The sequence below is a fragment of the Falco peregrinus genome, chromosome 21, assembly GCF_023634155.1.
Source record: "Falco peregrinus isolate bFalPer1 chromosome 21, bFalPer1.pri, whole genome shotgun sequence".
Taxonomy (NCBI): Eukaryota; Metazoa; Chordata; class Aves; order Falconiformes; family Falconidae; genus Falco; species Falco peregrinus.
Window position 1 is genome coordinate 2,330,982 of NC_073742.1, and position 19,795 is coordinate 2,350,776.

General features: G+C 49.3%; 2 protein-coding genes, 1 long non-coding RNA gene and 3 other non-coding genes across 8 annotated transcripts; 5 read left to right on the plus strand and 1 right to left on the minus strand.

The window, feature by feature from the left end:
• Positions 1-182: 182 nt before the first annotated feature.
• LOC101920639 (E3 ubiquitin-protein ligase TRIM7) lies at positions 183-10,949 on the plus strand. 2 transcript variants are annotated; one of them, XM_005234071.4, is made up of 8 exons: positions 183-317; positions 3,457-4,141; positions 5,814-5,909; positions 7,232-7,462; positions 8,112-8,134; positions 8,509-8,624; positions 9,287-9,319; positions 9,656-10,949. In XM_005234071.4, exons 2-8 carry the CDS (start codon positions 3,725-3,727, stop codon positions 10,165-10,167), a joined length of 1,428 nt encoding a protein of 475 aa, XP_005234128.1. In that variant the 5' UTR covers positions 183-317; positions 3,457-3,724; the 3' UTR covers positions 10,168-10,949. The 2 variants fall into 2 exon arrangements, with proteins under 2 accessions (XP_005234128.1, XP_027637739.1); XM_027781938.2 differs by lacking the exon at positions 183-317 and having other exon boundaries at positions 3,252-4,141; positions 7,235-7,462.
• On the plus strand, positions 428-500 carry TRNAK-CUU (transfer RNA lysine (anticodon CUU)). The gene has a single exon. It is a non-coding gene; the product is annotated as a tRNA-Lys (tRNA).
• TRNAV-CAC (transfer RNA valine (anticodon CAC)) lies at positions 678-750 on the plus strand. The gene has a single exon. It is a non-coding gene; the product is annotated as a tRNA-Val (tRNA).
• TRNAK-CUU (transfer RNA lysine (anticodon CUU)) lies at positions 1,031-1,103 on the plus strand. Its single transcript has one exon. It is a non-coding gene; the product is annotated as a tRNA-Lys (tRNA).
• On the minus strand, positions 10,120-13,407 carry LOC129782932 (uncharacterized). Its single transcript, XR_008745034.1, has 3 exons — positions 11,329-13,407; positions 10,534-10,621; positions 10,120-10,252 (listed from the first exon to the last, which is right to left on the minus strand). It is a non-coding gene; the product is annotated as an uncharacterized LOC129782932 (long non-coding RNA).
• A 193-nt stretch (positions 13,408-13,600) lies between these two features.
• LOC101920812 (E3 ubiquitin-protein ligase TRIM39-like) lies at positions 13,601-18,974 on the plus strand. 2 transcript variants are annotated; one of them, XM_005234072.4, is made up of 7 exons: positions 13,601-14,240; positions 15,368-15,460; positions 15,763-15,993; positions 16,250-16,272; positions 16,604-16,719; positions 17,361-17,390; positions 17,890-18,974. In XM_005234072.4, exons 1-7 carry the CDS (start codon positions 13,824-13,826, stop codon positions 18,483-18,485), a joined length of 1,506 nt encoding a protein of 501 aa, XP_005234129.1. In that variant the 5' UTR covers positions 13,601-13,823; the 3' UTR covers positions 18,486-18,974. The 2 variants fall into 2 exon arrangements, with proteins under 2 accessions (XP_005234129.1, XP_013152016.1); XM_013296562.3 differs by lacking the exon at positions 17,361-17,390.
• Positions 18,975-19,795: the final 821 nt, after the last annotated feature.

The following is a 19,795-nucleotide window of genomic DNA, read 5'->3' on the forward strand; positions in this document are numbered from 1 at the left end:
TGCTCTCTATAGTGCGGGCTTCGCCAACAGACGGGAAACGCCGCAACGCTTCCGCTTTCCGGCCTCCCACCGCAACGCCCGCCCCTTTAGCGCCACATGACCGGAAGTGGCGCTCTAGGCACGGGCAGTCAGTTGCTAAGGTACGGGGAGGCCGTCGCTGTCACCGCCACCCGTGTTGCCATGGGGCTCCGAGGGCCCCGTTGTCCGTGCAGCTAGCGCGGAGGGAAGCGGCGACAGAGGTTACGGCGACCCAGCGCTCTCTGTGGTTTCCGCCCGGCGTCGGGCTTGTGTGCCCACCCATCTCGTTGCTCTTGGAGGTCTGGAAGCGGGGGACGAATCGGCGCTGAGGGTGTGGGCAGGGCCTCCGCGGGAGGAGGCGTGGCTGCTTGGGGCAGTACCTCTGGTGCGAGCGCGCAATGCTCGCGGAGCCCGGCTAGCTCAGTCGGTAGAGCATGAGACTCTTAATCTCAGGGTCGTGGGTTCGAGCCCCACGTTGGGCGGCCTGAAAGCTTTTTAAATTTCCCCCCCTCCCCGTATACTTTTTTTTGTTGCCACACTGGACTCTTCCCTCCGACGGAGCCGCGGAGTCCCCGGCGAGACCCACAACCCTCGGTTGCCCCCACACCAGAAGCAGGCTGCACGGTCGCAGCCACGCGGGGCGATACATCCTTCACCGTGTTTCTGTAGTGTAGCGGTTATCACGTTCGCCTCACACGCGAAAGGTCCCCGGTTCGAAACCGGGCAGAAACAGTGAATTTTATTTTTCTCCCGCTTCCTTTTTATTCTCTCTTCCCCACCTTCACACAAGCACTTTTAACGATTACACACACCCTGCTCTCGCGGCTTGCAGCAGGGCTGGGCGGTAGCCGCTGGGTGACACACGGCTATTCCCCCCGCACCGGGGAGCGGCTGTGCTCCGGGGCCGTGAGGGTTCCCGGTACCGGCTCCCGGTGCCATTAAATCCCCGCGATTGCTGCAGCGTTATGGCTGCAGTGTCAGGACGGTTTATGAGAGAGGTCGGTCAGCAGCAGCCCGGCTAGCTCAGTCGGTAGAGCATGAGACTCTTAATCTCAGGGTCGTGGGTTCGAGCCCCACGTTGGGCGCTTGAATTTTTCTCCCCTCTTAGGGCACCAAACTACTCCTCTTCCATCCTTTTTCCTTTATATGTTTTAATCACAGCTCTTCTTCCACCATTTCCCCATTGTATACGTTTTAATCACAGTCCTTCTTCCATCATTTTTCCTTTATATAAGTTTTCCGAGCCCATTTCCCATCACACAGGGAATCAGGGCCCCATCACAGCCCGTTTCTTACTCCCTTTTGAAGCAGAAAGGACTGCAGTGTGAATTCCCCTTGCTGCCACTTTTTTTTCCTCCACACTCATTTCCTGAGGGTTTTGGTGGGGTTTTTTTTGCTTCATCTTCCTCTCTGAGTTTTAGAGGTACATACCGCTTTTTTCACTCATAATTTAGAGAAGTTGTGAGGTGAAAGAGCTCACACTGATGCGCAAAGTCAATGCCCGAGGAAAGCAAGAGCTGCAGCGTCGTAGCAGTTATATATATACATACATACATACATATATATATATATATATATGAGGTATACAAAAAACCTGCTGTTCTGGAGAGACCCCAGAGCTTGAACTGAGGCCAAATTGTTACCACACTTGTGAAAAATGGAAAAGGGCATTTTATTTTACTTTAGCCTTCCTGAAAAGGGCTTGCTATGATCTTACAGTTACCCCACCCATAGATACTGATTGGTACCGTGTATAATAACCACAGGTACCACACCAGGGGTCAAAATTATGGCTGCAATGGCAAACAAGGAAAGGAAATCAGCATCTTCTCAGCTGGACTAGAGATTTTCAATGGCAATGAGCCATGAGATCAAAGGAGCAGCCAAGGTGGCATCAGGAGTGGTGGAGGGTGGTGGGGAAGCTGCGGGAAAAAGTGTCAAGTTTGCTCATCTTAAAAAGGGGGAAGGAGGGAGACAGCGGTGAATTTAGATTGGTCAGCGTAGCTTCATTTCCTGCGATGTACTGGAAAAAATAGCTAATTCATTCATCACCTGAAAAATAACCAAGGACGCTTTGCAGCACATTGAGTTCCTTCCTTGTGGGGAGGAGAAAAAAATGGAGATTTTAAAATCTGGATGGACCAGGATTTTGAAACTCCCGTACAGCAAATGAGGGGACTGTGGATTTGCTGATAATTCAATGCTGAGTATTGAAACCTGGCATCCAGCTGGATAGGTTTGGTGAGGGTTGGGTTGTCCACAAGCCTGTTGCGAGCCTGGTGTTAATTAATACTTCCCCAAAGCTTTGGCTGAAGGAGGTGGGGTTGTTGGCTTCACAGGTCAGGGGTGCAGGGGAGGATGCTGAAGGTTGGGATCAGCATTTGCATCAGTGGGCAACATGGGTGGGTACTGGATGAACATTTATTTGGAATCATGGAATCGTTTAGGTTGGAAAAGACTTTTGACATCATCAAGTCCAACCATTAATTTGGTACCAGGGAATGCAGATCCCATGCCCAAACGTGCAGGCAAGAGTATTTTTGACATAGGAAAAGCCTTTCCCCCAGGTGGAAAATTGCCCATTGCTGGAGGAGAGCACAGGGGTGTCCGTGAAAGCATCTCAACCAAAACCCTGTCAAGCAGGGTTCAGTCCTGGTGCCTGACCTCGGGGCAGGGAACGACTGCAGTGACCCTGACTTAGCTCACTGAGGATGCCTGAAGCATTAATCTGGCTTTTGGTTTTGGGGTGGGTTTTTTTTGGTGCTACATGATTCACTTCCTCTGTCGAGTCACTTCTTGCAGCTCGGGAGCTGCAAGCGTCCTGCATGGCCACAGCTTGCAGCTGCAGAGGTGGCCACAAAGCAAGCAAAGCTTAGATTACTCATTTGCAATTAAACCAGCGACTCCTTCATTTGAGCACGTACAGAGGAAGGGAAGAGCTACACGACGATGCACAAATGTGTCGCAGGGCTGTAACCTGATTTGGGTGATTTGCCCTGGCTGAAAATTAAAATATACACCGAGCTGATTCAGCTTGGGCAGGGTTTGGCCTGGAGATCCCTCAGGCTGGGTTTATTCCCGGTCCTGGTAGTTATGTGGGAGCATCCTGCCCTCCTCTGGGCTGGGATCACTTCCTAAATGAGCAGTGCGGATGCTGACCGCTGTGATATGGGGCATGCAGCAGGGCTGGGCTTGGGTATTGCTGGGTGGACCACACAGCTGGGCTCAAAAACACCTGGGAAAAAGAGGGGAAAAAGGGCTTTCCTTGTTGTAATTTTGTGGTTTGGCTGCACAGAGGTGCTGGTGAGCAGCAGGGAGAGATCCGTGGCATCCATAAGCTGTTCTTTCTGCCAAACACTCCCTGTCGTCAACTCATTATTTGGGACTCAGAGGTCATGAGTCAGGAAGAGGAACTTCTTTTCCCTCTTCTCTCTTTAGCAGAAAACTCATGAAGACCTTGAAACTCCTTTTGGAGTGACTCAGGTTTCAGAGGGGTGTTGCAAATCTGCATTTCACACAGAAAACAGACTGAAATTCCCCTTTCTCCGCCCCTCCTTCCTTTTACATCCTTTACGAGTCTGCACTTTTCAAACAAGACCTCCCAGTTCAGATAGTAAAAGCTAATCAAGAAGAAAACTCCCAGCTGCTGCCAAAAGAAAAAAAATAATCAATGAAGTGAAAGTAACAGTGTCATTCTTCTTCAGCCATGGCTGAATGTGACCCACTGGAAAGTCTGCAGAAAGAAGCATCTTGCTCTATCTGCCTGGATTATTTCCGTGACCCTGTGTCCATCAACTGTGGACACAGCTTCTGCCGGGACTGCATCACGCGATGCTCAGGAAAATCAGACCGGCGCTTCACCTGCCCCCAGTGCCGAGGAATTGCCCAGAAAAGAAAATTTAGACCAAACCGTGAGCTGAGGAACCTGGCAGAAATTGCCAAGAAGCTGAGCTCGCGGGCAGGGTACGTGGCCGGAGCAGGCAGCCTGTGCCAGAAGCATCAGGAACCCCTCAAGCTCTTCTGCCAGGAGGACCGGGTGGCCATCTGCGTGGTGTGCGACCGCTCCCACGCTCACCGCGCTCACACCGTCGCACCCATCGAAGAAGCTGCCCAGGAGTGCAAAGTAAGAAATCACAGTGCTGTGCTTTGCTCTCATTTTTTATTTTGTTTCTGGTATTTTTCTTTGGCTTTGTTTGTTTGTTTATTCATTTGGGGGGCTATTTTGTATATTTTTTGGCCCATCAGAGGCTGAGGTCTGCTAGCCAGCAGCTTCTCCACTTTCCCGAGGATACGGGGAAAGATGTCCCATAGAATTTCCCAAAATTTGGGATGTAGCAGCTTGGGCTGAACTGGCTGATCCTCTAGCTGGGGTTACTTGGCATTGCTGTCTTTGCTGCAGCCCTGCCTGGATGTGATGCAGCCACCCTGGGTCTGCAGGTGCCCAGATGCACCAGATGTGAGGGGCACAGCTCAGCTTGGGGGCATGCAGGGGCAAGCAGAGACTTCAGGCTACTGGGTCAGACCTGGCCCACCAGCAAAATCCACTCACAGGGTCAGTCCCAGACAGCGTAAATTGATTAAAGCCTGGTTTTTTTCACCACGATCTCCAAAGAGGGATTTAAATTTAAGCTGCTCAGGGTGACCCAGCTTGGATTCCTTCACAAAAAACCCACCACTTTATTTGCTGTCACCCTACAAGGGAACTACAAAGGAAGCTGAGGTTGGTAGCTCATAGAAAATACCCAAATTAGCAGGGCTGGACCCCACCTTCACTCCCTTCTGCACAGGCAGGGCTCTTGCTGCTAGTTTTTGTGCAAGAATTGGATTGGAAAACCCGGACGAGTTTTTCTTTCTGCTGCAAATCTCTCCCTGAAGGAAGTTTATTCTGAGCAACTATTTCAGGATAACTGTGGTGCTTCTGGGAGGTATTTTTAATTCCCTTGAGGGAGGATGGGGTCAGGAGGAGGAGTCTGAGTCAGTGCTTGTGCAGAGGAAGCTCAGTGACATTTTGTCCTGCCCACAGGGGAAGAAGTGACTGGGAATGGGGAGGTGAAAGGTGACATTAGTCATGCTGTGAGCATGAAACACGATGGGGGGTGGGGGGGGTGGGGAAGAAGTGATAAGCAGCAGGGAGAAAATAAGCTGCTAAAAAATAAGAGGGGGTCGGGGCAGGATGTGCGCACTGCAAACTTCCATCAGTATTTGTCATGGGAGGGTCTTCTAGGAGCAGATGTTAAAAAAAAGGGCGTTCCTAAGGTGTGCTCTATCTCCTCCTTAAAACCAAACTCTGGGGACAGTATTCATACTCGTTATTCCTTGGTCTGCAGAAGGAGCTGAAGTTTGGGCAGAAACACTGGTTCTGCAGATGATGGGAAGTTGCAGCAATTTGGGGGACCTAATTAAGGGTTAAAAAAATAAATAAATTTGATTTTATGCTTATGAGGGGATAAAATGAGTCATCGAAGACAGAACAGATTACTGTGAGTGCAGAAAATAACTGGCCACAAATAGACTGGGAGATGGAACTGGCAAAGACCAGAACAGGGGTATAAACAAGGCAGCAATATTAAATATCACCTTTACATGACTCTTCATTCATGAGATGCTTCATAGAAATGTTTTAGGGGTGAAGAAGGGCAACAGAGTGAAGAATATTTAAATATTCCCAAGTTCTGGAGGCCTCATGCTCAAATACACCAGGATTTTGCTACAGCAACATTGGAGCTGTGCATCCCTCTCCCCAGCAACTTGCAGATTATTTTGTTTGTTTGGTTGGTTTTTGTTTTTGTGCTCAGGAGCAAATCCAAAGCAAACTGAAGAGCCTCAAGGATGAAAGAGAAAGGCTTCAAGGATTAAAACTGACCAGGGAGAAGAGAAGCCAGAAGTATCTGGTAGGTACTTACCACTGCTGGATGCATGGATGAGTCTTCTGCAAGTTGAAAGATGTTCGGTCATCACCTAAATTTGCAGTGAGGAGGAAAACGCCTCCAGCTGCTCTACCCAGACAGGGCCCTCTTGCACTTACTCCATCTTGGTGTGGCACCCTGTGAACGAAACGCAGATGTTTCTTGAGGGGAAATCAGAAGCCGCAAAAGGGTAATGGAGAGCGAGGTGATTTCCGAATGGCTGAAGGGAGGTGCTTGCAGCTCAGCCGAGCCACCCTTGGGACAGAGGAGACGAGCATGTGGGTCCCCTTGGGGAGATTTACACCGTGGGGTGGTAGGATGGTGCTCCAGGACTTCATCTCTGCTGCAGATTGCTGCACCCTGGGAGTGCTTTCTACCAGCCCAGCCCTGGAGATGGGTCAGCCACACTGAGCATGAGGTCTATGCGGGTGCTTGTGTCCAACTTGGGCCCTGATGGGGCTTTTCTACTGCTGTATAGCTGTCTGAGTGCTGGTGAGGTGGTGGCTCTCATGGCACCTTGGGGCAGCCAGATACAGACACATCTCCTTTGGAGAGTGCACCACATGCCAGAGGTTTCCACGGCCACCACCTCCCAGCCCTGTTTTGGCCTACCAGAGGTTGGGGGATGTATCTGTGGCTCTAAGGAAGTGAGAGATGGTGAGTTCCTCAAAAGCAGAAAGGATGGCAGATGTTTCACTGCAGCTTCATGAGAACAGGCGGGCTGCTGGGTGAAGGTGAACAGAGATAGGCAATGGCTTTCCTGCTAAATAAAGTGGGGATGGAAGGAAAGCACCAAGAACGTGCTGCTGGTTGCTCGTGCTCATGGTCCCTGGCCTGGATTTGGATCCATCCCATCCAGCTACTGCCCTCAGTGCCAACACCTGGGAGTTCTGGGGAACTGCACATGCCAGGGACCATTTCCAACAGCCTCCACAGGATCTCACCACTTTGGAATCCTTCTCTCAGCCCAGTGCCCTCAATCACTCTCCCAGCAGGATTTGTTCCACCAAATACTCGCAGATGCCTGCATGCAATGCCTGGTCTTTTCTAGGCTGTGGGAAAAACATGAAGCAACACTGCCTGCAGTAGTAGTTCTAGAGCAGTAAAATAAAACCAACCCCCTAAAAAGACTGGGCGTATTTTATGACTCCACAGGGCATCACATGAAGCTCAGAGGGGACCCAGAGCCACACGCTATGGACTTAGACTAGCCTCAAAGCTAAAGACCTCGCTCCTGCTTTATTTAACCAGGTTTTGTACGTCTCTGATTTGTTCCATTCTCTTCCCTCCCCATCTGTTCCTTGTAGCAGCAGGCAAGAGCCGAGAGGTGGAAAATCATGTTGGTGTTTAAGCAGCTGCACCAGTTCCAGGATGAGCAGGAGCATCTCCTCCTGATGTGGCTGGAAGATGTGGAGAAGCAGATAGTGCAGACCCAGGTGGAGAATGACAGGAAAATCTCCATGGAGATCTCCCACCTGGGCAACCTCATCCATGAGCTGGAGGGTCTGAGCCCACAGCCAGAGAACAAATCCCTGCAGGTGAGAGCGAGGAGCTGGGCAGCAGAGTTTGTGGCACTCAGAATGTGCTGTTGAGGCGGTACTCTCTGCCCCTCTCCTCAGCCTCTTTGCCTTGACATTTTGAGGAGTTTATTTCAGATGCTGATTTAATGAAGAAGTATTGTACATCATATATCCATATTGATGAGCTATGCTATGTCATATCCAACCCATGGAGAGAAGTACCACAGAATTATTGTTTCAGCATCTTGGAAGTGTCCACCGCTTCCCTCCCAACCCCAAGCAAAGCCAGAAAGATTGATGCATATCTTGCGTGACTATGGCAAGAGCTAATAAATGAATCCTGGCTTAAGACCAGGACGAGGAGGCTACCTAGCATAGGACCACACTTTCCCTCCCCAAGAGACAATGGCAGGCAGTAAATCAGCAGAAGCAGTGTTTAGAAGTGGATATGATATTCCACCAGCTGTGCCTGAGCATTTCTTCTAGCCAGGGACCAATCAAATGGGCCATTGGATGAGCACAAGGTATCCCTGATCTTGCTCTGTGCTGGCACAAGAAAATCTAAACCAAGCAAAATGTGCTTGCAAACAACATCTGAGGGAGACAGGAGATAGAAATGGGCCTGAAGATCACACAAAGTTTAATTCCCATCTTCTTTCTCCTTTAGGATGCCAGGAGTGCCTTGACCAGGTACGTGGCTCTCCCTTTCCAGAGGGGACAGTTGTCCCCAGCACAATGTCACAAAGCAGACACAAAAGGTGGAGTGCAGGAGGGGTTATCCTCTCTACCGGTGTCCCCAGCAGGGAGCAGATGGCCCTGGGCTGAGATCATGTCCCCATCACCTCCTCCCTTCAGCTGGAGGAAGCTAATATCCATCACTGAGGACATCCAGAGCAAGTGGGTGTCCTCCACAGTGACATTGGGACCACTGATATGCCCAGCAATCTCTCAACTGACCCAATCTGATGCCTGGGGAGAAATAAGCTTACCCAGCAGGTTTTCTAAACAGTGTCTCTACGTAGCTCGTTCAGCAAGAAAGGAATACAAAAGTCTTCTCCTTCCAGGTGTGAAGCAAGGATTTCCCAGCAACTGACAGAGAAGTTTCCCAGAGTGGAAAAGAGACTCAAGGATTTATCTCAGAAAAACCTTGTTCTGAAGGAAGCCCTGAGGAAATTCAAAGGTACAAAAGAAGGGGAAAATTAAACACCATTCTGCAGCTGGAAAGGAGCGAACACTAGCCAGTTGCCAGCATAAAGCCCCAGCTAAGGAATGCTAACGATGAGTTACTCAGTAACCCTCTTATCTGGGGCTGGAGCTGGAAAAGGGAAGGGTACTGTGTTCTCAGGCCTATTGGCACACAGGTCTGAGTGCCTGAGTAACGGGAAGGAAGAGAGCAAGCCCCTCCCTTTGGCTACAGAAGGAAATTAATCACATTCTTGGTTCCCATCCTATCCTATTTAAACCAAAGAGGCTGTAGGTAGCATCTAGCCATCCGCAAGGGAGTCAGCGTGAAAAGCCAACTTGTTGCAGACAGATGGTGGTGTATGCATAGATAAACCCTGAATGAGCTATTTTGAGACCGTTCTCCATGTTCAGATAACTGCCCCATTCCCTCCTCTGATCTCCAATTAGTAATTGGTGGAGTGAACTCTGAATTCAAGAAATAATCTCATAAAACTGGTATATTGGGTTTGAAGGTCCGTCTATCCATGAGCTGGGCTTGTTCACCTGGTGGTTTTGCTTGTTTTGCAGGAGGAAAAGAGCACTCCCTTCTATTTACCCCTGTCTAATACGCTTCCTCTCCCCCCTAAACAAACTAATAGCACTTCTCTCTCCTTCCAGAGAGCCTCCCAGTTGAACTGGATGTGCAATGGGGTAAGTCATGGGAGACTGGAGGTATACTGGAGTGAAAAAGGGGGCACAAGTGAAAAAAGACAGCAAAAGCAGGGAATTCACACTTTCCTGGTGGGCTGGCAAGATGGATTCCTATTCCCCTTTGATGGGAGGTAAAAATAGCACAAATCATTACAGCCTTTAAATAGATCTGTATGGAGTATTTCATGGAGAAAGCCTTTACTGAATGGCTTCCGTCAGGCCAAGGTTTCATTCCTGGAAAAAAAAAACAACCAGGAGGGTCCAGATGGAGAGAAATATCCGCCACCTTCCCTCTGACATGCTGTTTTTATTCTCTTGCACTTTCCTTCCCATCAGCGAACGTGACTCTGGATCCAGACACAGCAAACCCCCACCTCATTCTCTCCGAGGACCGGAGGAGTGTGAGGTGGGATGAAACACCCCAGAATTTGCCCAACAATCCCCAGAGATTTGATACCTACTGCTCCGTCTTGGGTTGCGAAGGCTTCCTGGTGGGGAGGCACTACTGGGAAGTGCAGCTGGGGAGCAGGGGATTTTGGGCTGTGGGGGTGGCCAGAGACTCGGCGTGGAGAAAGGGTTGGATTAATCTTGACCCTTCCCAGGGGATATGGGCTGTTGGCATCTGTGGGGACAAGTTTCAAGCTTTCACCTCTTTTGAAACTGTTCAGCCTCTGAATGGGAGACCAAGGACTATCCGGGTCTCTCTCGATTACGAGAAGGGACACGTGGCTTTCTTTGATGCTGATAACGAGACCTTGGCTTTTGCTTTTCCTCTGACTTCTTTCAATGGAGAGAAAATCCTGCCTTTCTTCTGGGTTTGGGAGTCCAGCATCCAGCTGGCTCCCTAAGACAGCATGGGCAGCAAGATGGACATCACATGCTCTGGACAAGCCTTTGGTTTGATCCAGGAAACCACACCATTTTTTTGGGACTCTGTGGATGGTAAAGAATAAAGCAGAGCAAATGAGTCCCGGTGTCCACTTGGAATCTCATTCCCATGGGGTTTTCAAGAGCAGCAGACTAAGAAGGGACCATCTTGGGCAGACCTCTGGATTTGTTAACACTTGGGTACTCTCCAAGATTTTGCTGGGGAATATCACCCTGGGACAAGCAGGGAAATGAAGCCTATAATTTGTGCAACAGCCCCTGGGACACCAATTTCACAGCTTTAAATCTCTTCTACTCTTCTCCCATCCTTTCCCATCTTTCCTTACCCTGACGTTCAATGGTGTTGCCTGTTGACATTCAGTAATGATGTTCCTGTGGGGCTGAAGAAGCTGACTTTGGTTCCTGGTTTAGTTACTAGAAAGGAAAAGAGTATATCAGTGAATTAAGTGTAATATGTGCTGTTTTCTCACCAAGACCTCTTAGGAGCCAAAAACCTGACAGTATTGGCAAGAACATACACATTTTAAGGCTTTGGTGTTGAACCCTATGGCTTTCAGCCGTGTTTCTCAGTTGTGGGGTGGGAGAAATCAGAGGGTGGAGGAATAAAGATGAACAGAAAGAGCTTGAACTCTACCTTTCTGCAATTTATATATATACATTTGGGACAGGAAGCTTAGTAAGCAGGTTTATATACATTTTTATACGCAGAATGACTGTATTAAAGATTCTTTCTGTATTTCAAGGGCTGTTTTCTCTTTCTTGTTAGAGAGAAACTGGGAAAATGGTGCTGTGCCACTGCTAGCATGGCAAACCCTGGTAGCTTTGCTGCCCTCCCTTGACCTCTTTCTTGTAAACCTCAAATGAAAGCACTTAATGAAGCCTTTCTTACTTCATCGCTGCTGTGATGGAAAGGAATAGCACCAGCTCTTCCTGCCTATGTGCCTGAAAACCCACCTGGACTGGAAATCAGTTGATTTGCCATAGGAAATGAAGGATGCTGGAAAGAAGGGACAACACCAATTTTTGAAAGAAAAGGCATTTAAAGAGCAGGAAAACAAAGGAAAGACAATCAGTCCAGGCTCTCAGCTATGTTGCTGCAGGTCAGAGAAACCTGCTGGTACCTTGCAAGGTTCTGGAGGCACCAAGAGTCTTCAGGGAAGTGTGAGCATTTTTGATCCATAGCAGTCTCTGCGGGATGTTAGTCTGATGTCCCACCTTACCCAAAGGGCAAAGCTGATGTCCCAGGGGTCAGGAGCAGCAGAAATTTCTTCTGACAGCCAGGAAGGCCCTGCCCTGCAGTGAATTGTACATTTGAATGTTTAGGGTCACCCGGGAGATGTTGAGTCCTCCCAAACACCTCTACAGATGCTGTCCTGAAGGGTGCCCAGGTCCTTCCCAAGTCCTAGCCAGGTCCTGTCACTTCTGATATCTCAGAATCATTTTCAGCCAGTTGTTGTCTCCCACCCCAGCTGCAGCACAACCTCTCTTAGGTGCTAGTAGAGTGTGAAACTCCTGTTCTGGCTGCTGTCAAGTCATCAAATCCACAGGTCTCCACTGATCTGAGAGACAGGCTCTGGAGACTGAAAAATCCCGGTGCCTTCAGGAAAGGGTAAATATGGGATGGGCATCTCCAATTCTCCTCCTTCCCAGCTGTCTAACTGCTACTTCCCAGCAGCAAAATGCCATCCTCCAGTGACTGAAACTTCCTTACATCAGCAGCAGATGCCAGTGCCAGACCTATCTGTCTCCTGCTGCTGCGGACTGGCTGGTGTTAGATGTGAAAACTCTTCAGCTGGCCTGCTTGCATTGCTCTAATTTGGCATTGAGCTATTTTTATCTCCTGGCTTCACACCTCACAAGGTACTTTCCAGCAATAATGCCACTATGGGCAGCTCAGACCAACCTGAAATCTCTTTCTTCCTGCAACAGAGAAGCTAGAAAGACCCAGGATGAGTTTTGAGCCAGCTGTGCATCAGGAAGCATCATTGGCGTTGCAATAGTAATGAGCCGGATCTGATGGCAGACAGCAATATCATTAAACAAAGGACTCAGTTCTTTCTTCTCAGGAACAAGTTCAGACCCAGCTGCAGCTTCTGAAATAAGAGCAAGAGGCATTTCAATCTCATGTGGATCAGCAGCAACCATAGCCATGCATGGATGCTCCAGGGCTGAACTTAAATAGAGCCCCTGGACCATGGGTGGGGGTGGGGGGTCCCAAGTGGATCTGCATAGGGTTGTTAATTGCCATTAGGACCCTGACACAACCACCTCAACCTCATCCTTTCACAGCTGAAGCAGATCAGTGAACATCTGCAAGGGTGATGTGTGATCACATTGTATAGTTTGCTAAGATGCACGATACAGTGCTGAGCCATCATCTTCCCTCCACGAATCCCGACTGCTGATAAAACACAGAGGAGCAAACTACAACTACGTGTAAATACATCCCCTCTTTCCTTCCAGGTACAAGAGGGAAACATCCTCACAGTCACTTGATGTTTCCCCTTAGCTGGAAAAGAAATTCTGTGATTTCACAAACTGCAGTTGTCAAGGAGGCTATGGAGAAATTTGTGTGCAGGTCTGGAAAGGAAAATGCCACTGTGCTTCTTGGTGGGGAGGCGTGGAGCCCTCTCGGGACCGCTCCTTTTGGTGGTGCTTCCACATGATCCCTGATGTACTGCATTTTAGTCAAGCAGGAGAATGGACTTTTTCCTTGAGAATATACAACAGACACAGGGGTTCAGGTGAAGGTCCGTCAAGTCCTTGCCCTGTTTCTCAATAGTAGATGCCTAGGAAAGCCGAAAAAAGCAGGGCAAGGATGACTATGGGCCCAGGAGGTCTGTTTAAGCAGCCTAAATGGGTAATTAAACAATTAAAAAGGTATAATGAGAGGCATGGAGAGATGTGGTTTGGCTCTGTCCTCTCTCTAACCCTTTTGAGCAGCTTCAGACAGCGATTCCATCCTTTTCTTTTCCAGGCTGGATATTCCCAGTCTCTCTCCACCTATCCTGGGCCTCAGTTTGGTGGCCTGACCCTGTCTGCCTTGTACTGGGAAGGCTCAAACTGGCCCCTGTACACAGATATGTCCTCACATGTGCTGATGGAGGGGAGCAACCCCACCACCACCACCACTCTTGCTAATGCAGCCCCACATGGGGTTGATACCTTTGGTGCACAATCCCACCACCATTGACAGCTTGTCACCTCCAGGACCCTGAGGTCCCGTTCCATAGTTGGTCCTGGTGTGGGGAGGATATCCCGCCCCAGTTTACATGAGATTCCTCCCCAGCTACCTCTCCCGCCCATCCCAGCCCTGCTGAAGAGCAGCCCTGCCCTCCAGCCTCTTATCTGCTAACCCACATCTGGCTCAAAGTTAACTGATCTGAAACTTGTGGGAGGCTGACAGGAGGTGAGGAGGAAGCATCACACATGCTTACCCTCTTCTCTCTCCTCTCCACACCTCCCGTGGTGGTCATTGCATGGTGTTAGGGCTGGGAGCTGATTTTCCCCCATTCACTACGAGAAACCAGCCAAGCCAGAAGGAGCAACATCCTCCTCTTCTTCCTGCAAAGCGAAGCTTATTTGATCCTGTCCCAGAGATAGGCTGGGAAGAGCCATGGCTATGCAGAACCCGGTGGAAAACCTGCAGAGTGAAGCCTCCTGCTCCATCTGCTTGGGTTATTTCCAAGACCCTGTCTCCATCCACTGTGGGCACAACTTCTGCCGTGTGTGCATCACCCGCTGCTGGGAAGGGCTGGAGGCACCTTTCTCCTGCCCACAGTGCAGGCAGACTGCCTTGCAGAGAATTTTCCGTCCTAGCAGGGAGCTGGCAAATATTGCCAAAATCACCAGGCAGCTGAGCCTGCGGGCAGGAGGAGAAGCAGCGGGATGGAATTTGTGCAAGCAGCACCAGGAGGCTCTGAAGCTCTTCTGCAAGGAGGACCAGCAGCCCATCTGTGTGGTGTGCGACAGGTCCCAGGCTCACCGCTTCCACGCTGTGGTCCCTGTTGAAGAAGCTGCCCAGGAATATAAGGTAAAGCCTAGGGATGTGCTTGCATCTTCCCATCTCATGGAAAATCCATTTCCAGGGGCAAAGTGCAGCCATTCGGGTGCATCCACTCTCCGTGCCCCTTTGTGGCACAGCTGCAAACAGGGATCTTTGGGTGTCACCAGTGTGCTTCCTGCCTGCATTTTATTGCATGGACATTTGGTTTTAGCAATGTTCCTATCAGGGGTTTTCTTCCCCCCTCTTTAATTTATTCATCTTTACCAACAGCCTGGGAGAAATAAAAAAAAATACCTTGTTAGTCTTTTTCTTCTTTGAACTCTGCTGTTGACTTGGCTGAACTGAAATACTAATAGCGATAATATTCAAAACATGTTAAAATACCCAAGAATTGTTTTGGGGTTTTTTGTTGTTTTTGTTTTGTTTTGGTTTGGTTTTTAACTGTTACATTGAGGGCAATTTTGCAAATTTGTTCCACTATCCACTGTATCTTCAGTTTCGAATACAGAGAAATAACTGTTTCTATTTCTTCCCCTTCCCTGCTCCTTCCCTCTTTTCCTGCTGGTCCAGACCTGCTCTCATCATCTTTCTTACCTAGAAGTTGAGCACTTGGCAGAGCCATACAAACACAGTGCAGTATCGTGCAGCATTAACAGGAGGAACTCCTTGCTGCCAGATGTTGCTGATGCTAAAGGTTTCTGTGGGTTTGAGAAACACTTACGTAAATGCACACTGAATAAATCCACTGAGGGTTATCAGGTACAGAGGTATTTATCCCAGAGCTACCAATTTCTGGAGGCTGCAAGTGTTTTTGAGGGAAATCTCAAGCAAGAGATAAGCAAAAGGCACTTATCTTGCTTTTGCATGCTTCCCTGGACGCTAACTATTGATTAGTGTCGGTGTTTTGCTCTTCTGCAAAAGTTTTTCCCAGTGCTGGCAGCAAGGATGGTGTTTGAAGGTTGCATTTGCTTTGCACAGATCTTCAGAGCGCTGCTGGTCACTTGTGGACCTTCCTCCTCCCCCAGCTTTGCCCCTTGCAGAGGAGCCAGTGTTTAGGCAAAGGCTCACCCATCTAAAATAAGGGCAGAAGGAATTTCAGTGGAAAAAGGGTTTTTTTCTCAGTTCCTCCAAGACCATCTTTTGTTTTTCCTCAGGAAGAAATCCAAGCCTGCCTACAGGCTTTAAAGGAGGAGAGAGAAAAATACCTGGAAAGCAGAAAAACTGGAGTAAGGAAGAGCTTGTACCTGGTAGGTGCCTTCCAGCAGGAACATGGGGGAGTGGGAGTCTCTCCACCCACCCCAGCATTACTGGTGGATTTTGAGGTCGGATCTTGTTTATTTGGTTTGCAGAGTGTTGTGCTATTTGCTCTGGGAACCGGTCAGCCCTGTGTGTTTTATCTGCTGGGGTTTCACATCAGCTGGAGCCTGCACTGGGGAGATAACACTGCAGCTCCTCTGCAAAGGGAGCTGGGGCGGGATGGGGATGGGGGGAGGGGACAGACAGCCTTTGCCCTCATCATCCCCTTTGCCCTCATCTCTGATCCTGGCAGGAGAAAACCAAAAATGAAGGAAAGAAGATAGTGTGGGAATTTGAGCAATTGCACCAATTTCTGAAGGACCAAGAGTGCCTCCTCCTGACTCAGCTGGCAAACTTGGACCAGGCCATCACCAGGGTCCAGGAGGAAGCAGTGGCGAAGGTCTCAGAGGAGATGGCCCACCTCGACACGCTGATCTGGGAGATGGAGGGCAAATTCCAGCAGCCGGCGAGCCAATTCCTGCAGGTGAGAGCCCAAAGCATCAGGGCTGGTGGGGAAAGGAGGGATAGAGCAAAGCCTGAGACCTGGGAACCCAAATTCAGCTCCATGGGAACTCCCTGGTGTCTTGTAGCATTGCTGCAGGTGGGATCATCACATGGGTAGGGTCCTTCTTTGCTACTCCACTGTGATAAAAAAAAAAAAAAGAGTAAAGTTTGTTAGAACACCCAACACTTGTAGTTCCTCTTCCTCAACTGTCTCTCCTCTCTCTTCTCACCTCTAGGACATCAGAAGACTCTTGAATAGGTAATGTGGTTCCCTTTCACTTCACCCACACTTGGAGAGGTCTGGATGTCACCTGAGTGAATCCTGAGGTCGGGCTTTCAGACCAGATGGATCCAGTCGATAGCTCAGCCTCCCAGGACAGTGCTTTGTGTTCAGAAACATCTGTCCAGTGATTGCCTGGGGGAAACAAACTGCAAAGAAACAGGGCAGGGAAAAGCGGGGTTTTATTTGTGCTTGGATAAGTATCCCCATCCCATCCCATAGATTCTCCCAGATTATTCGAAGAGAACAAAATGAGCAATCAAATATATCACACATGGGGGGGTTTGGCCCTCTTTCACTCTCTTTGCAGTTGTGAGATGATGAAGTTCAACCCTCCAGTGGAGATTTCCTCTGATCTGGAAAGAAGGCTTGAGGACTTTGCTCAGAGAAACATCCTCGTGAGAGACACACTGAGGAGATGCCAAGGTACACTGACCAGGGTTAGGAGAGGGCACGTTGCCTTGTGTACTTGATATCTGGGAGAAACTGGGTACTTGTGTGCTGGCTGCTAATGCAAAACCCACCTAGTAACCATTGTAAATAAATGCGGCTGAAACTTTTAACTGGAGAAGGACACTGACAGTTTTTCCTGGGGAAAAATTACTTGGGAAGTGGAGAGAAGAGAAAAAACAAGCTCAGCAAAAGAGTCTCCTCTCCCATGTCTCATGTGAAAAGCAAATTCAAACAGTGCTGCTTATGCAGTTGTTCCCATTACTTCCAAGCTGGTGGGAAAATTAAAGTTCACGTGGGTACAAAGCCAGGGAGAGGATGCTACAAGGGGAGAAATCTGTTGCAGAATCTCTTGGAGATGAGATGAGCTTAGCTTGGCCAGGAGGTTCATCTCCCCTGGCTTTGGGAGAGTTGTATAGCTATCACAACATCAATACCTGCACCAAAGCAAGCCAACTCAGAGCCTTTGCAGCCAGCCAAGCCCTCACACCCTCAATATTTCCAATTCTAAGTCCCCTATTAGCTGTTTTGCCTCCCCAGCCTTCATGATAAAGCTAAGCTGCAGCCAGTTTGTCTGACACACAAACCTGATACCACAAAATCTCTTTCCTCTTTAGACAGCCTGATGTTTAAATTGCAAGAGCCAAGTAAGTCGATGGTAGTGGGTGGGAGAAAAATGGGGTTTTGGCTTGTGGAAGAGATTTCCATGGAAGAAACAATGCAATCCCCACAGGGGGAAGGAAGGGAAGGGTGACAGCATCCTGATATTGATACTCCTGGTGTATCCAGGGGCTGAGATATGGTCCTAATAAAGCCAAATGCCGCCATGGGAACCAAAGAAAGGGAACACCTGAGAAGAGCATTTGTGCTTCCCCTTTCTTCCCCAGGAATTTCCCCCTATCCCTTTCCCATGCCTCTGCTCTATGCTTTGTCCTCTCCCTCTGCTCCTTCTACCCAGGGGCATCTCTGCTGGGGAACCCCAAGTCTAGTGCCAGCCCCAGCCCGGCCCATGATCCCCATGAAACATCCAGAGCTGGGAGAAGCAGAACAGGGCGGGTCCCAGATGCTGGGAGGAAAAGAAACATCTCCAGCCTCTCCTAAGGCCAAGCCCTACCTCTGGTACTCTGGTTCTCCCTTGTCCTGCAGCCGATGTGACCCTGGACCCAGTCACGGCTCACCCCAACCTTCACCTCTCTGAGGACCGAAAACAAGCCAGGGGCCAGTTGACACAGCAGGACCTCCTGGACAACCCGGAGAGATTTGACTTTGAACCCTGTGTGCTGGGCTGCCAGGGCTTCACCTCGGGGAGGCATTTCTGGGAGGTGGAGGTGGGGCAGGGGGGTGTCTGGGCCATAGGGGTGGCCCGAGCATCAGTCAAGAGGAAGGGACCGATGAGCTTCACTCCCAAGGAGGGGGTCTGGGCACTGGAGGCTTATCATTCTCTCACATCCCCCCGTGCCAACCTGCGCCTGAACCAGCTTCCCAGGAGGATACGAGTTGCCTTGGACTATGAAGGGGGGCGGGTAGCATTTTTCAGCACAGATGATGATGTTCCCATCTTGGTTTATACTAGAGCGTCATTCAATGGGGAGAGGGTCCTCCCCTGGTTCAAGATGGGGATAGGGGCTCGTTTGCAAGAAATCACCCAAACCCCACCCTCAGAGGACCAGTCCATGACCAGGCAGCTGATATCCCCTCTGGACTGGGTAGGGTTCAGGTTTCCCCTCTGGATCTGCCCTTGAGACATCTGCCAGACTGACCTTAACAAAAGGGACGTGTCCTGTGTGATGCCAGCTGTTTGCTGTGGTTGCTCAAAACATTGTGCTGAAGGAACTTGCTGCTCCTTTCCCAGTGGAGGACATGGGAGCTTCGGCACCTGTATGATGAGGATGGGGAGGTGGGTACACCAGTGAAGAGGAAAAACCAGCCAGTACAAGGTGATGGAGTCAGCACATCGGAAGGAAGGGAACATTGAGGCGTTGATCAAGGGTGGAGAGCACTCAGAACTTTGAGATGTGGTCTCTTTAAAATTATTTTGCCTTTAATGGACTGAATATTCCCTGGTTTATATCTCTTTCCAAAGTGTTTTCTTTCTGACATCAATGGCAAAGCACATCTAGAGTCTGTTCTGCCAAGGGAGGTAGCCTTTTACGACAGACTGGCTTGGTTTGGGGAGCCGGTCTCTGTATACATTTCTGATGTTTATTTTAAATAAAAGAACATTTTTTTTTTTTTGCATGTTCCACTTTCTGCCTTGTTATGGTTGTATTGTTCAGGATTTCTTAGCCTTTGGGTCAGCAGGATTAAGAAAAGCTGCACAGGATGACACCTTGTGGACCTCCGGCCATTCAAGCCCTCTTTGCAGGCAGCAAAGGGAAACAAACACACCTGGAATGTGATTTTCCACACCATTATACACATCTAGCTTCCTGGATAATTCCTAAGAAAAGCCTGTTCCTCACTGTTGGTATTCAGGAGGAACAAGCCGAGATAAGTGGTATAGGAGGCTCCTGGTTAGATGTTCCTTGACTATAAAAGCAGGTGGAGTGGATTGGTAAGATACAAGTTCTGGCATTATTGCCAGGCTCACTTAGATTAATTCCCTCAAAACCTGCTGATTTTCTTCTAAGGAAACCCAAAAGAGGAAGAGGCATCACTGAAATAAATACATGTTATTGATTATAGAACCGAGAAGAGGAACCAGAAGCAAGAGTGGGAGGGCGCAGGCAATGTTGGGCTCAGAATAACAGACGAGATATGAGTGGCCACCCTGTGATGAAGCCCCATCTCACCATCCCCACAGGTCCCACTGGGGGCAAACTTATGGCTGGTGTTTCAGTGCTCTTTGTTGCGTTGTGACATCTCCCCTCCATCCATGCTCCTCAGTCTGGTGCATCGCTGTCACTTGGTCACATCATTTGGGAAACATGGGGGATCCTGCTGCAGGATAGACATCATCTTTCTGCAAAGCCAACCTGAAATCACTGCAGGAGCTCAAGCATGAGTATTTATGAAAAAAAAGGGCAATCAGGGCTACTGGGAAACACTTTTG